Source organism: Carlito syrichta, unplaced genomic scaffold, assembly GCF_000164805.1.
Source record: "Carlito syrichta isolate Samal-C Ts95f unplaced genomic scaffold, Tarsius_syrichta-2.0.1 Scaffold301542, whole genome shotgun sequence".
Taxonomy (NCBI): Eukaryota; Metazoa; Chordata; class Mammalia; order Primates; family Tarsiidae; genus Carlito; species Carlito syrichta.
The window spans coordinates 968,644-984,558 of NW_007245638.1; the positions used below are offsets into that span (position 1 = coordinate 968,644).

Consider the following 15,915-nt stretch of genomic DNA (forward strand, 5'->3'; position numbering starts at 1 on the left):
CCGCCTCAGCCTCCCAAAATGCTGGTATTACAGGTATGGGCAACCATGCCCAGCTAGAAAATCCTTGTTTTTGACCTATTAAAACAGTAGCCTGAGTCCTCTATTTGCAGAGAAACAACCTCTGAGCTGTTTTAAGGCTGCTCACTCCCTCCTCCTGACTCCTGCAATCCTCAAGAGCTCCTGGTTAGAACACTTCCCATTATTCTCTGAGCCACCACAAACCTGTTTTACCACTTTGTCACGCTGTAGCAGCATTGAAAATTCTTGTCCTTTGGTAAGCTGATGCTGAAACCCCAAAGACAAGCCTCCCTTTCCTCCCCCACTCTGCCCCAGTGTTAGATATCAGACTCAGATAAGACTGGACACTGCCCAGACTCCTTAGGCAGAAGCCTGACCCCTTGTCCAGAGGAAAGGAAGACATCTGTTTTAATGTACACCTTGGCGTAGAGGGTTAGGAATATCACCTCAAAAGGCAGATAGCCTGGGTTCAAATCCTAGTTCTCTGGGTCCTTGGAAAAGTGACTTAACCCCTCTGAGCTTCTATTTCTTTATTTGAAAAATCAGTGGTAATAAAGATTGAATTGGAAAATCCAAGTTGAGTGTGTAACAGTCCCTGACATACAAGAAGTCTCTGTGAGAAGGGCATGGGGTGGTGACTTCTAGCTAATTGTCTGCTTAGTTTTGGGAAGGGAGCTCAGATGAACTATGTGCCCACCCCAGGCTAGACACTGTGCCAGTTAAGCACTTAATACCAGCCGCCTTGTTTCATTCTCTTCACCTACTTTTTTTTTTTGAGTCAGAGTCTCACTCTGGCACCCAGGCACAGCCTCGACTTCCTGGGCTCAGCTATTCTTCCACCTCAGCCTTTTAAGTAGCTGGGACTGGGACTACATATTACCACGCCTGGCTTTTATATATATAAATATAAATCTGTGTGTGTGTGTGTGTGTGTGTGTGTGTGTATTTTTTTAAAGGTGTGTTGCCCAGGCAGGTCTTGAACTCCTGTACCCAAATAATCCTCCCACCTCAGCCTCACAAAGTTTCCAGGCATGAGCCACCACACCCAGCCCTCTTTACCCACTTTTAAAGAAATTTTTGTCTTGCTCTGTGTTATATTGAAAATACACCCAGTGCCACCCAGCTAGCACCTAGTCCCAGAGCTGGGACAAGAACCCAAGATTCCTGGATTTTGAAACTCATGTCTTAATACCTCCCTTCCCAGTTTCATCCCAGATCACTCCTCTCCCCATCCCAGAACACATAGGGCCTCTTTCCATCACCCGTGGAATCCTTTTCAGGGTCTAGCAGGGGACTGTCCAGTCGTTTCTACTTCTTTGCCTCCTCTACTGGCAGATCATGAGGTCAGGTAAAACTCATCTTTAAGGGTGACTTAAGGAACTTCCAGGATAACTGTGACCAAATGTTATTCTATTTCTAGAAGCTAAACCACAGCCAAGGGAGATACAGCTTTGCTGTTTCTTAAGAGCAGTTGCGTCACCGGTCATGATTGTGGTGATGCCAGCTGAAATTTTGTTGAGTAGTTACTTTATGCCACGAGTCCATATGTTTGACACATAGTCAGCAACCCCAGTTTTAAAAAGAGATCAGGCACAGTGGCTCATGCCTGTAATCCCAGCACTTTGGAAGACTGAGGTGGTAGGATTGCTTGAGCCCAGGAGTCCAAGACCAGCCTTGGCAACATAGTGAGACCTCGTCTCTACAAAAAAATCAAAGTATTAGCCAGATGTGGTGTTATGCAGCTGTAGTCCCAGCTACTTGGGAGGCTGGAGTGGGAGGATTGCTTGAACCCAGGAGCTTGAGGCTGTGGTGAGCTGTGATCATGCCACCACACTTCAGCATGGGCAACAGAATGAGATTCCGATGAAATAGAGACAGCAAGAGAGAATGAGAAAAAAAGAGAGTGAGAGAAAGAGAGAGAAGAATGACCAGGTGCAGTGGCTCTTACCTGTAATTCCAGTGCTTTGCAAGTGTGAAGCAGAAGATGACTTGGGGCCAGAGGTTCAAGACCAGCCTGAGCAATGTAGTGAGACCCCTGTCTTTACAAAAAATAAAAATATTAGCCAAGCATGGTAGAACAGGCCTGTAGTCCCAGCTACTTGGAAGGTGAGGTGGAGGAATCCCTTGAACCCAGGAGTTTGAGGCTGCAGTGAGCCATGCTTACACCACTGCACTCCATCCTGGGTGTCAGAATGAGACCCTGTACCTTTAAAAAAAAAGAGAGAGACAAGGTTGATAAGGATTGAAGGATGTGCCTTAGAGGAGATCGAAAAGAAAAATCAAGACAGAAGCTTGAGACTGTGTCCCATTGGCTCCCTTGAGCCCTTGTCAATAAGAAAGAGTGGACACTGGACACCTCGGCCCTGCAGGGAGAGGGCAGTGTGGCAACTCTCTGCATATCAGGTAGGAGTTATCTGGACAGGGCTGGGAGGAGGCGTCTGCTACATGGCCTTTGTCCTGCCTCTGCATGGCTACCAGGTGTGTGACTTTGCAAAGAGAGGACAACTGAGGTATTTGGAAATTTGAAATTCTAAAACACATGTATCTCCCCACAATCCCACAACACACACACACACACACACACACACACACACACACACACACACACAAACTTTTCTTTCCTTTTTAAAAAAAAAAAAAAGATTCATTCACTGAGTACATAATGGTGACCCTTTGTTCTCCCCCACCCCCTCCTCACCCCAGCTTCATCGAGAGTATCCCTCTCAGGGCTGCTCTCTGGAGCCAAATTCCAGAGCCCGGGTTGCTAAGGCCCTTGAAGAAATCAGGTAGAGGCTGTCAGAGGCCCAGCAGACAGACTGCTTCTGTCTCTTCCTGCTGAGGATTCAGAGCCATTCTCACCCTCTTGGCAGAGGACAAATAGCATCTCCCCTGCACCCTCCAACCCCATCTATGGCAGGACCACCACCAATCCCAGACGCTGGTGCTGGGGGAGCCTTCTGTCCACCGAGCCCCTTGAGCAGGACTCTGTTGGGGGAAGCACCCCACCTTCATTTCAGACTGGATCTGAGACTAGTTTTGGCCAACTGGAGAGGCCTACAGAGGCCTAAGTCCTCGAAAGGAATTGACAGGCTATTTTTAGTGGGGAGGCATAAATGGGGCTTTGTTTTCTCTCCAGGGAGGCTGAAGTAACTGCAGGGGGAGGCCATGTGGAGACCGCACTCCCTGCCTCCCTCTCTCTCCTGCGTAGAGGCTCAGACCCTGAGGCCAAGATGAAAGCTGGGTCTGCTCAGTGATTCCCCACTCAGGTTATTTTTAGCTCAGGACAGTTTGGCCTGTAGCAGGAAACCACAAAGGAATGCCTGTGAGCGGTTTCTCATCCTGAAATAATGAGTTTGTGGTGTTCCCTCAGACTGTAAAACTTCTTTTTTCTTCACCTTGGACTGAAACCGCAGGTCTCGCTTTCGGCAAAAGTGCAAAGCAGTGAAAATGTCTCTCTGCCCACAGAACCTGTTCCACACCTCAGCCCTCCTCCAGAAGCTCAGCCCTTCTTTCCCATCTCTGGTTCAGTCTGACCTGCATAAAACTATGCCAAGACCCTTCGCTTCACCCCCTGCCCCCCCCATTAAAATAAACCTATGTGCAGGGCCTTGATAAGCTAATAAGCTCTCTGCGCTAGAAGTGTTTTAATCCTTTACGTTTGTACAGTAGCTCCTAGTTCAATTTAAGATTTTCCATCTTTTATTCCATTGGATGCTCCTGACAACCCCATGAACATGGACTAGGCAGATTAACATCGTCCAGGTTTTTTTTACAGGAAGAAACGGAGGCTCCTTGCACTTGAGAGACATGCCAAGGTCACACTACTTATAGCGAGCAGGGCTGGGAGTTTTTTAAATCGTTCCAATCTTTCCTTCATTGTGTCCATTAGCTCAGCACGTGCTTATTAAAAGACAATGGTTCTTGCTCAGGGTGATTTTGTTCCCTTTCCCCAAGGGACACATTAGGTAATAATACATGGAGACATTTTTGGTCATCAAAACTCGGGGTCAGGGTGCCACTAGTGTCTTGTGAGTGAAGGCCAGGAATGCTGCTAAACATCCTACAGTACACAGGACAGCCTGTCCTGCGCCCAGCAAAGAACCATCCAGCCCCCAATGTTAAGGGTGCTAAGGTTGAGAGACCCAGATTAAAGAACTATTCTATGCCAGGTATTAAAACAAACATGTTCCATTCTTTTCCCTGCTCTCAAGTCTGCCAGAGTCAAGTCAAATATGGTAAACACATAAATTAGAAATTATCATACAATACAATGACTGCAGTGTCACAGATATATTCGATGTATGTGGGAACTACCTATCCAGCCTTGAGGACTTTGGGAGGTAACCAGGGAAGCCTTCCAGTAAAAGCTGATGCTTAGAGGACACTTGACTGCAAGAGCAGTGTTGCTTCCACAGCCACACACTGTGGGACATGTGTAGTTGAATAGGTACCTTCCATGCCTTATCCCACTCGTGGTCCCAGGGAGGAAGAGTATGCAGGACAGAGGGAAGAGACTCCTTAAGGGACTGAAGTAGTGTGGTTCATGCTTTTCCCCCAGGGAAACCCTGTCCCTCACCCTAAGTCTGACCATTTCCATTTAACCATCTTCTAGAATCGACAAGAAAATGTCTGATGCTCAGGGCAGCTACAAACTGGACGAAGCTCAGGCTGTCTTGAGAGAAACAAAGGCCATCAAAAAGGCCATCACCTGTGGAGAGAAGGAGAAGCAAGATCTTATCAAGGTACACAAGTTCCCAGTGGTGCGGGCCCTTCTCGATCTTTTCCATGTGCTCCTATGTGCTAGTTCTCATGCAGACTATGTCCATGTGCTACAGAGATCGCTGAATTCTTATCTCCATTCTTCGTCTATTGTGAAGAGGAGGAATCAGAGACTCAGAGGCATTAAGAGACAGCCCTAAGGTCCCATAGCTAGTGTAAAATGCAGAGTTGGAATGGAAGTTATCTGACCTGGTCCAAAAGCCATGTCCTTCCCGCTAGCTCTAGCCACCTGACTTTTATTTTGTTTTATTTTTATTTTATTTTATTTTTTGAGTCAGAGTCACTCTATTGCCCAAGCTAGTGTGCTGTGGAATATCACAGCTCACCGAGGCCTCAATTTCCCGGACTTAAGTGATCCCTCTGCCTCAGTCTCCTGAGTAACTGGGACTACAGGCCAGCTAGTTTTTGTTTTTGTTTTTGTTTTTGTAGAGGTGAAGTCTTGCTCTGTTGCCCTGATTGGTCTTGAACTCCTGGGTGCAAGCAATCTTCCTGCCTCAACCTCCCAAAGTGCTGGGATTGTAGGCTTGAGCCACTGCACCCGGCCAACCTGGCTTATTTATCAAAGAACCAAATGAAGGGCAGTGGTTTCAATATCATTAACCTCGACATCCAAAAGTAGCATCTCTAGAAGCGTGTCATTTTGTGTTCTGCCTTTATGCTGGACACCATACAAATTATGGTAGGCTCCATGTAACATTCCAGACAGTCATGCCAAGCACTTTGCATGTATTATGCCTCGTCTTTTGCATCAGCCCTGGTTTATCCCCATTATACAGAGAGAGACCACACTACTCAGAGAGGGAGTGGTGGAGCCATGAACACCTGGCACCCAAGCCCATTCTCTTACCTCTATACATACCACCTCTCCGGTAGGAACTACCCTAACCTCTGAGATATTCTATTACAGTCCCTACTGTTAGGCGTCTGAGGCTCAGCAATGCTATAAGTGACTTCGTGAATGAAGTTCTATGCTCTATGACAGACAGAACAATTTCAAAGCTCCCACCCAGGACAGCAGCCCAGTAAAAACACTTAGACGAGGTGCCATGGGCAGTGAGGTGTGTTCCTGCCATGATTAGCATCTAAGAGCACAGAGCCTTAAGTCAGATAGACTATCCAAATCCTGACTCTGTCAGTTGCCAGCTTCTCATCAATTAATTGGGCCTAATTATAGGTCTTTTCTTACAGAACTGTTGTCAGGATTCAATAAGATGACAAAGCTGATAGTTATTGAGTATGGGCTGTGTTAGCTAGTGTTTTATGCTTGTCATCTCATTTAATCATATGGTAGCCTGTGAGATAGGACTTGTGATATGGGGCATCTCCATTTCATAGGAGAAGAAATTGAGGCACAGAGAGGTTGATCAGCTAGCTCAGATCACACAGCTAGGAAGCAGCAGAGCAGGGGTTCCACGTCAGGCAGTGTGACTGCAGGTCAGCATTCATACTGGTCTCTCCTGCATCAAGGACCTAGCATAGAGCTTGGCACGCAGGAAGGGCCCCCTTGCTGCTGTCTGTCTGTCACAGGAGCAGCAGGCTGTCTGGGACAAGTGTGAGTTTCTAAATTAGCAAAAGTCGAGAGGACAGCTCACCAAGTGTGGCAGACCCAGTGTTTCTTCCCCAGGGGGCACATCACTAACCCTGCTCACCCTCCCCCTCCAGAGCCTTGCCATGCTAAAGGATGGCTTCCGCACTGACAGAGGGTCTCATTCAGACCTGTGGTCCAGCAGCAGCTCTCTGGAGAGTTCAGGTTTCCCACTGCCGAAACAGTTTCTGGACGTGAGCTCCCAGACGGACCTCTCGGGAAGTGTGAGTTGCTGGGCCTGCCCTGGAACTTCCTGTGGCAGCTGGGAGGCTTCTGGGAGGGGCATCTGTCTTTTCCCTGTTCCCTGAGCAGCTGGCCAGTGGCTCTCTGCGGGGCTGGCTGCTGTCCTGGCCCTCCAAGCTCTGTCCTCTTGCCAGACCTCCTGGCTCCAGGAGTTTATGATGTGACGGTGTGGAGGAAAAACCAGGCCCAACAGACACAGTCCTGAGTATTGCCTGGCCAGGTACTTATATCTCCAGATGCTGCATTAAAGCTTTTTTTTTTTTTTTTTGAGTCACAGCCTCACTCTGTTGCCTAGGCTGGAGTGCAGTGGCACGATCACTGCCTCTATCCCCTGGGCTCAAGTGATCTTCCCGCTTCAGCCTCTCAAGTAGCTGGAACTATAGGCATGCGCCACCACACCCAGCTAATATTTTGTTTGTTTTTTTTTTTTAGAGACAGGGTCTCACTATGTTGCCCAGGCTGGTCTTGAACTTCTGGGATCAAGCAGTCTTCCTGCTTTGGCCTCCCAAAGTGATGGGATTACAGGCATGAGCCACCGTGCCTGGCACAGAAAGCATTTTTAAAGGACAAAGTCACTCTGGTTTCTTTTATACTGTGTTGTGGTTCTGTTCTGGTTTTCATTCACCAACTGGGAAGCAAAAGATATTTTCCCCCTATTAGTCCCAAAACAGTACGAACAGCTTCAGGCAGCTGCCTGACTTCCAGGTTCCAAAGCTCATTCTGGTCTTAGGTATGAACAGTGAAAGTGCTATCCAGATGTAGCTCTTGAAGGTGTTAGGGTAGGACCAGGCCACCGTGATCCGTACTTTTGGAGAGCTTTTGTTTTACTCTTTACTTGAGCAGACTTCGTTGACCAAATCCGCCTCCAGTCTCCACCACCAAATGCTATTCCTGTCCCATTTCCTTAGCTGTCTGAAGAGAAGCTATGTCCTTATGTGATCTGGCGAGCCTTGTGGCTGGGTTCTTGCTACTCTTGATAGACCAGCACTGTGAAAGAGGCTGTCCCTTCCTTCCCACATCACCCACGTGTCCAGCTACAAGCCACCTGCAGGCCAAAGCATTCATGAAGGAGCTGCATGCTTCCTTCTACGTTCTAGAGCCTGCCCCACTCGCCCAGCATTTCACTCCTGACTGCAGCCTCTGAGATTCCTGTTGATCCCCTCCCCAGAGTCCTCAGAATGGCTCTCTTGTACAAGAGGGGAATCAGAAAAACCAGAATTATCTTTTGAAGGGTAGACCCCTTGTAGTACAGGCTTTCCCCACTAGGTAAGTGTTTTAGGAACCCATTGGCATCAGTGTACCAGCTAGTATTGTTGTGAGAGGCTGTGTTTGGTTTCAGTTAGTTTTGCAGGGAGATTCTTTCAACACATTTGCCCATTTCATGATGGGTGATTTATAAGCTTACCAGTCCACACGGCGCTGAGTGTTCAGCAGTTTTTCACCAAAAATGGCATGACCCCTGTGCCTACCCTCCCTATTCACCATATGTCGTCCCAAGCAACTTTTTTTTGGTTTCCCCTGGATGAAAAAAGTCCTCCAAGGGAAATGTTTTGCTCATGTGGAAGAGGTGAAACAAGAAACGACGGACGGCATCAAAATTGAGTTCAAAAACTGTTTTGAGCAGCAGAAAAGCATCTTGATAGGTGTAGTATATCAGACAGAGAGTACTTTGAAGGTGACTGAAGTTTAAACATGTCAGAATAAATACACAATTTTTATAAATAAATTCCTGGGTTTTTTGGGTCCCCCTCGTATATTAGCTGTTGCTGTTTCCTCCTCACGAAGTGTCCTCCACACTTCTGTGGTTTGACATGGTTCCAAGCCATGTGGGGCTGCACGATGACATTCTGGGCCTTTGGCTCCTATTCTCCAAGTGATAGATGAGTGAGTTTAGGGCTCTCCCTGCAACCTGAAGGGAGGAAAGTATTTTTGCTTAACGATCCGCACAGGGACTACTGGGGGCTATCCTTGGCTACCGCCCACATAAGCTGTCAAGTCTCTCATGAGCTCTTGAAATCCAGCTCAGCACTGGCCATGACAACTGTGTAATTCCTGACTTTGTTCTTCTCCTCCAGTTCGTCACCAGCAGCAACAATCAGCTGGCAGAGAAGGTCAGGTTGCGCCTTCGGTATGAAGAGGCAAAGAGAAGGTAATTAAGGGCGGGGCGGGATGGATCCAGCAAGAATGGCTACTCTTGTAGAATGACTGCTCTGATCCTGGCTTTTGACACACCTCATCTTGTTTAATCCTCACAAAGATTATGAAGCTAGGTCTTACCATCTTTATATTTTATCCTCTCTGAAATTTGGAGAGGAGTTGATTTGCCCAGGACTCATCACTAGACAGAGAGTGGAACTGTGCTATGAGCCCAGGTCTGTTTCACCCCTACACCTAGTCATCTTCCTGCTTGCCTGTCTCAGTTTCCAGAATCAAGATTTTCAACAATCCTGTAAACAGTTTGGTGTGAAACAGCACAACTGGAATTTTCAGCAACAGGATAAAAAGACTGTGGGACTACTCAATTCAGTTTCTTCTGTATAACTGGGAACAAGCTGTGTTTTTATTTTTATTTATTTATTTTTGAGTCAAGTCTCATTCTGTCACCCAGGATGGAGTGCAGTGACACGATCATGGCTCACTGCAACCTTGACCTACTGGGCTCAGGCGATCCTTCCGCCTTAGCCTCCTGAATAACTGGGACTATAAGTGCATGCCACCATGCCTGGCTAATTATTAAAATTTTTTTTGTAGAGATGAAGTTTTGCTATGATGTCCAGGCTGGTCTCAAACTCCTGGCCTCAAGTGATCCTCCCACCTCAACCTCCCAAAGTGCTGGGATTGAATGTGTGAGCCACTGTGCCCAGCATGTGCTTTTAAACAGTATAGACCACAGGGATTTGGATGTACTACAGTTTCACAGACTGCTAAGCAGCTGGGTTCTCCTACCACTAATAACATTAAAATAATCAAAGCTGACATTTTTAGAATGTCTTTTATAGGCATAAACAGACTGTTTATAGTACTCAAACGTTAGTCCATATATCTTCTCATTTAATTTTAAAAGCAACCTTATAACACAGATTCTATCTGTCCTATTATATCCATGTTACAGAGGAGAAAAGTAAGACCCAGGATGTTTCATGACTTTTCCAGGTGATAGAGACAGAATTTGAACCGTGGACAATGTGGCTTTAAGTTCATGATCTTCCTATACCTGAGCCAGCCTTATCGGGAAAGAACCCAGAGAGGCATATCACATCTGTTCCTCCTTAGACTGCACCACCTGGCCCGAGGACCTTTTCAGCCAGGCCAGATGGAATGTGGCAGTGCCTAGCTCTGACCATCTCCTAATTCTATGTGAACAGTAGAACTCTTTGCAGCAATGGCAGCAATCAGATAGAAGCCAGAGAAAGTAAAAAAGGGGAATTTATTGACTTCGTTAATTCCAAAGTCCTAGGATTAGCTAGTTTTAGGCACATCTGGATCCAGGGACTCAGATATGACTCAGATGTGCCATAGACTCAGTCTCTCTCCTTTTCCTCACCGTACTTGCCTTTATGTTGGGTTTACTCTCAAGCAGTCTTTCCTGCCAAAGTGGCAAGAGGAGTCCTAGCAAAACTGAGCTTCCATCCTACCAGGTTAGCCATCCCTGTAGAAAAGGGCCCTACATTTCCCAACACTTTTAACAAGTCTTAGCCGGGTACTGTGGCTCTCATCTATAATCCCAGCACTTTGGGAGGCCAAGGTGAGAGGATTGCCTGAGCCTGTGGGTTCAAGACCAGCCTGGGCAACATGGCAAGACCTCATCTCTACAATAAATCAAAAAATTTCGCCAGGCATCGCGGCACGTGCCTGTAATTCCAGCTACTTGGAAGACTGAAGTAGAAGGATTGCTTGAGCCAAGCAGGTCTAGGCTGTGGTGGGAGCATGCCACTGCCATCCAGCCTGGGTGACAGAGTGAGACTCCAACTCAAAAACAAAAAACAAGTCTTGCATTTGAGACCCACTGACTTTTTTGGGGTTAACCAATCAATTGCTGTTGCAAGTCAATAAGGGGCGGGGGAAATTACAATTCTCTAAATGTCCAGGCATGAGTCATGTGCTTAATGCTAGGAAGGGTCAGCATCTTGGGAAACAAATGACTTGAAAGTATGGAAGGAGTGGTTTCCTGAAGATAAATTGGAATATTATTAACAAAAGCAGGAGGAATTGGGTCCTGGTTAGGTAGAAAGGAACAGATGTACTGTATACTATTTCAGCTCCCTCAGGGGTTCAGCGAAACAGCAGGACTTCAATATTTAGATAGCAATTGCTTGTCCCCTCTTAAGGGGACCACTCTGAACCTTGGATCTAGTTCATCTTGTAGTTATGTGTATCTTAGATGATCAATCCTGAGCAGACTGAAGGACTGAATTCTTCCCTCTGGCATTGAGCCATTAAACTTCATGTCACAGAGCTTCCTGGCTCATCTAACTTCTCCAGCTTCTTGCTTCCCTTTTACCCAAAGCTAGTTTTAGTGTAAGGGACAGAGCAGCCTGCACAATGAGACAGCAGAGGCTGCAGGACTTGAAAAGGGCAGGGGAGGTGGCTGTAATGCAAGGAAGGTTTGATCATTGTATGCCAGGTTTTGTCCCATGTGCATTTCTGAGAAGAGAGACTAGTAAATTTCATCAGATTATCCTAAGGATGCCTGACCTGAAATTTAAGGAGCACTGGCATAGAGAAAACACCCTAGAAAGTACTTCCAAGAAAGCATCAGTCACTCCTCAGTGTCCTGTGTGTGGTGGAGCCCCTGCCATCCCTGACTCCACACCATTCTGTTCTCAAGGTGCTGGAGAACAGCACCTGCAAAGCTGTCCCCTAGCCAATCTGGATTGGTTGCTGTGTCCATGAATATGAAATTAACTACAGTTGGTCCTCCATATCTACATGTCCCACATCTGTGGATTCAACCAACCAAGGATCGAAAATATTTATAAAATAAATAAAATGACAAGGCAACAATTTTTTAAAATACAAATTTTAAAATACAGTATAGCAACTATTTACATAGTATTTACATTGTATTAGGTATTGTAGGTAATCTAGAGATGATTTAAAGTATAGGAAAGATGGGAATTGGTTATATGCAAATACTATACCATTTTACATAAAGGACTTGAGCATCCATGGATTTTGGTAGCTGTGAACCAATCCCCTACAGATGCCAAAGGTTGACTGTATAAGAATTCCTGCTGGGGCACTTGGCTGGGAAATGAGCAAACTTTGGTATTTCTCTGTATGGAATTTTTGTTGTACACCATGGGGAAATCTTGTCTCCAACAATGTTTTGATAAAATGAGAATTTGGCCATATTGTCTGCAACTAAAACTGAACTGGAAGTCCAGAGGCCTGGGCTCTCAACAAGTCTTGGTCACATTTATGATTTGTAGTCAGTGTGCCATATCCTCCCTGAGCATCTCTGTCCAACAAGGTTAACAACACCTATCTTACCCACCCTTTCGGGATGGGGGTCAGGCTAGGACATGAGACCTGAAAGCTCATTGCAGAGGCCAGTCATTAAAGGATCACTTCATGATTGCCTTTAGATATTTGTAGCAATAGCCTTAGTTATACTGCAAATCTTATTTTGGCCCAGTGATAATAATGCCTTATGTCTACATAATATTTGACAATGTATAAAGGGTTCCTAATGCTGTGTTCTCATTTGGTCTTCATAACCTACCCTGTAGATACCATCATCATCCCCATCTCACAGAGGAGAATACTTAGTCTTAGAGAAATTAAGGGATAGGGTTGCCAGCTCCTTTCTTTAACAGTTATTAAGTACCTGCAGTTTACCAGGCACTGTGCTAGAAGCTTGTGCTACCAAGGTGATTTCTTATGAATCCGTCAGGAAGGCCAGAACCAGGACCCCAACTTCAGGCCTCTGACCACCACCACTCTCTCAACTGAGGACACATGGTCAGTAATTGTAGTCCTCGTGGTCCAGGACTGCCATTGACTCAGTTCCTGTTATGTGCCAGACATTCTGAATACATTATTGCTGATTTCCATGGTCATTCTGATGGATGAGTAGTTGTTTTTCTTATCTTTAAAGGCAAAGGAAGCTGGGCTTGGTGGCTCAGCCTGTAATCCCAGCCATTTGGGAGGCTGGGGTGAGTGGATTGCCTGAGCCCGCAGGTTCGAGGCCCGCCTGGGCAAATTGGCGAGACCTCATCTCTACAATAAATCAAAAAATTAGTCGGGTATGGTAGCACGTGCCTGTAGTTCCAGCTGTAGTTCCAGCTACTTGGAAGGCTGAGGTGGAAGGATCTCCGGAGCCCAGCAGGTCGAGGCTGCGGTGGCCGGGAGTGGCCACTGCACTCCAGTCTGGGCGACGGAGTGAGACTCCAACTCAAAAAATAAATAAATAAATAAAGGCAAAGGAGTTTACCCAATAATACACACCTACTGGGTCATAACAGGTAGCACCAGGTTATAACAACCATAGCAGCAGAAATATTTATAGAGGACTTCCTATGTGCCAAATACCGTGCTTTGCCTGTTTATAGATAGGGTCGTAAAAGCGTCTATCACAACCTGATGAGGAAGGAGCACACCACTGTATTCTAACCTGAGCATCAGAGTGAGACTCTGTCTTTAAAAAAAATAAAAGTAGCTGGGCTCGGTGGCTCAGCCTGTAATCCCACGCCTTTGGGAGGCTGAGGAGAATGGATTGCCTGAGCCCGTGGGTTTGAGACCCGCCTGGGCAGGCGAGACCTCATCTCTACAATAAATCAAAATATCACCCGGGCGTGGTAGCGCACTCGGAAGGCTACTCGGAAGGCTGAGGCGGAAGGATCGCCGGAGCCCAGCAGGTCAAGGCTGCGGTGGCCGGGAGCAGCCACTGTACTCCAGTCTGGGCGACAGAGTGAGACTCCAACTCAAAAAATAAAAAAATAAAAAAGCTTTCAGAGAGATGAATGACTTGCCATAGGTCACACAGATAGTGGTAAGAGGCCATAGCTTGGTAATGAGTCCACATCTCTAGCCTTCCAGGCTTGGTATCTCTCAGGGCAAGGACGTTGCCTTGTTCACGTCCGCACCCCGCCTCTGCAGAGCCTGCTTCACTGCTGGCACGTGGTGAGCACCCACACAAGGCAGTTTAGATAAAAATATGTTCCTTGACTGGACATGGTGGCTCACGCCTGTAATCCTAGCACTTTGGGAAGCAGATTGCTGGAGTCCAGAAGTTCAAGACCAACCTGGGCAACATAGCAAAACCTCATCTCTAAAAACAATTTAAAAAATTAGCCAGCATGGTGGCACATGCCTGTAGGAAAAAAAAACAACAACAAAAAACATTCCTTGAGATGGCCTGCTAATTAAAAGGAAGATACTAACTGTCAAAGATTGTGCTGAGGGCATCGTGGCTCCTTGTACTTTATAACCTTGGAAGCACATTCTATTTCCCCATTCCCACAATGCCACTGGGCACACCCATCATACTTGCCCTCTTGGCCCTCAGGATTGCCAATCTGAAGATCCAACTGGCCAAGCTCGACAGTGAGGCCTGGCCTGGCGTGCTAGACTCGGAGAGGGACCGGCTGATCCTCATCAATGAGAAGGAGGAGCTGCTGAAGGAGATGCGTTTCATCAGCCCCTGCAAGTGGACCCAGGGGGAGGTGGAGCAACTGGAGATGGCCCGGAAGCAGCTGGAGAAAGACCTGCAGATGGCCCGGGACACCCAGAGCAAGGCACTGACGGAGAGGTGGGCAGGGCCCTGGGGGCACGTGGGTCCCTCCCTCATGGCTGGTCTATCCTCCAGGCCCCAGTGGGGGACAAGCGAGGGGGAAACCTTGGAGCGCCCGGGCTCCACCTTGAGCATACTCAGTTTAGAGATCTCACAGCTTGTCTGAGTAGTAAGCCTGGGCGAAAAGAATTCACCATCCAGTGCGCTCCATGGCGCTTTATACGGTGAGCTGCGTTACCAAGGAGTCTGCTTCCGTGCAGGTTTCCAAAAATGTAGCTTCTCACTAAAGTAAGCCACATAACTTTGATTTAGATCAGTCGTTTTCTAACTTGGTGACAGCGCTGCACATTTTATACTGTGGCCTAGTATGCACAAAGCTCACGAGGCAGCGCACACACCTTCTATATGTGGTGGTCCTCTGATACTTTCCTCTTCTGTTGCATCTCTGTTCATGGGGTTCCTGACCCACCGTATTGACTTCACCACATGCTAAGTAAGCAGTTGCAGTTTCAAAAACACTGATGTAGATGGGAGGTGCAAACTGGCCAGCTTTGAGGGGCCGAGCAGGTCAGGGAAATGCTAGAGGCCCACCTAGCAGGGGACCCTGTCAGACTGGAGTGCATATATCCCATGGTCCTAAAGCAAGTGTTTGGCCAGTGCGGGCTTATGCCCATAATCCCAGTGATTTGAGAGACTGAGGCAGGAGGGTCACTTGAGGCCAGGAGTTTGAGACCAACCTGGACAACAGTAAGACCCCATCTCTGAAAATAAAAATAAAAATAATTAGCTAGGCATGGTGGCACATACCTGTAGTCCTAGGTACTCAGGAAGCTGAGGTGGGAGGATTGCTTGAAGTTACAGTGAGCTATTAAGCGTACCACTGCACTCTAGCCTGAGTAAGATTCTGTCTCTAAAAAAAAAATAAAAATAAAAAAACAAAGCAGGTGCTATCTCCCTGTTCCAGCAAGTGGGAGCACAGGCCCCGTGTTGCCAGTGGTCCCTATATTTCAAACAAGAGAGTTGTTTGGATTTTTAATTTTTAAATATTAACAACTAGTCCAATTTTAAAAAATTCTGTGAATCAGCTTCATCTGTGGGCTTGCTATAATCCAAACACCACCGGTTTGCATTCTTTGCTATAGACCTTATAACAGACATGGTCTTCGCTTGTTTCCTTCAGTGTCCTTGCTTACCTCCACACTCACATTGCACAGAATGCAACACCATGTTTCCAGGAGTTCCCACAGTCCCCAGTTACATTCATTCATTCCTCCTGTTCATCAGTCAGAACTTACTCATTTATTTAAGAAACACTTTCCTATATGTATTGTGTGTGCAAGGCAGTTGGGGATTCAGAAATTAACAAGACCTTGTGACCTTTAAATCTATTCTTGTTTTGGGTTGTTTTTTGTTTTGTTTTGTTTGGCAGCAGCCTTTATTCTCCAAGGTCCCTACTCTGAAGGAACTTATAATTGAATCTGGTGATTTTCATTTATGTGTATATATGTGGACAGCAATGAGCAAGAGAATTTCTTTTTTTAGTGAAATCAAAGGC

At 46.6% G+C, this 15,915-nt stretch overlaps 1 protein-coding gene across 4 annotated transcripts in view; it reads left to right on the forward strand.

The window, feature by feature from the left end:
• The window catches only part of WWC1 (WW and C2 domain containing 1), a 99,531-nt gene that overhangs the window by 26,038 nt on the left and 57,578 nt on the right, over positions 1–15,915 (forward strand). For all 4 annotated transcript variants that reach the window (XM_021710792.1, XM_008054834.2, XM_021710795.1 and 1 more), the window contains exons 5-8: positions 4,631–4,760; positions 6,460–6,606; positions 8,701–8,774; positions 14,136–14,378. In XM_021710792.1, coding sequence (XP_021566467.1) covers positions 4,631–4,760; positions 6,460–6,606; positions 8,701–8,774; positions 14,136–14,378 — 594 coding nt within the window. The remainder of the gene's footprint in view (positions 1–4,630; positions 4,761–6,459; positions 6,607–8,700; positions 8,775–14,135; positions 14,379–15,915) is intronic.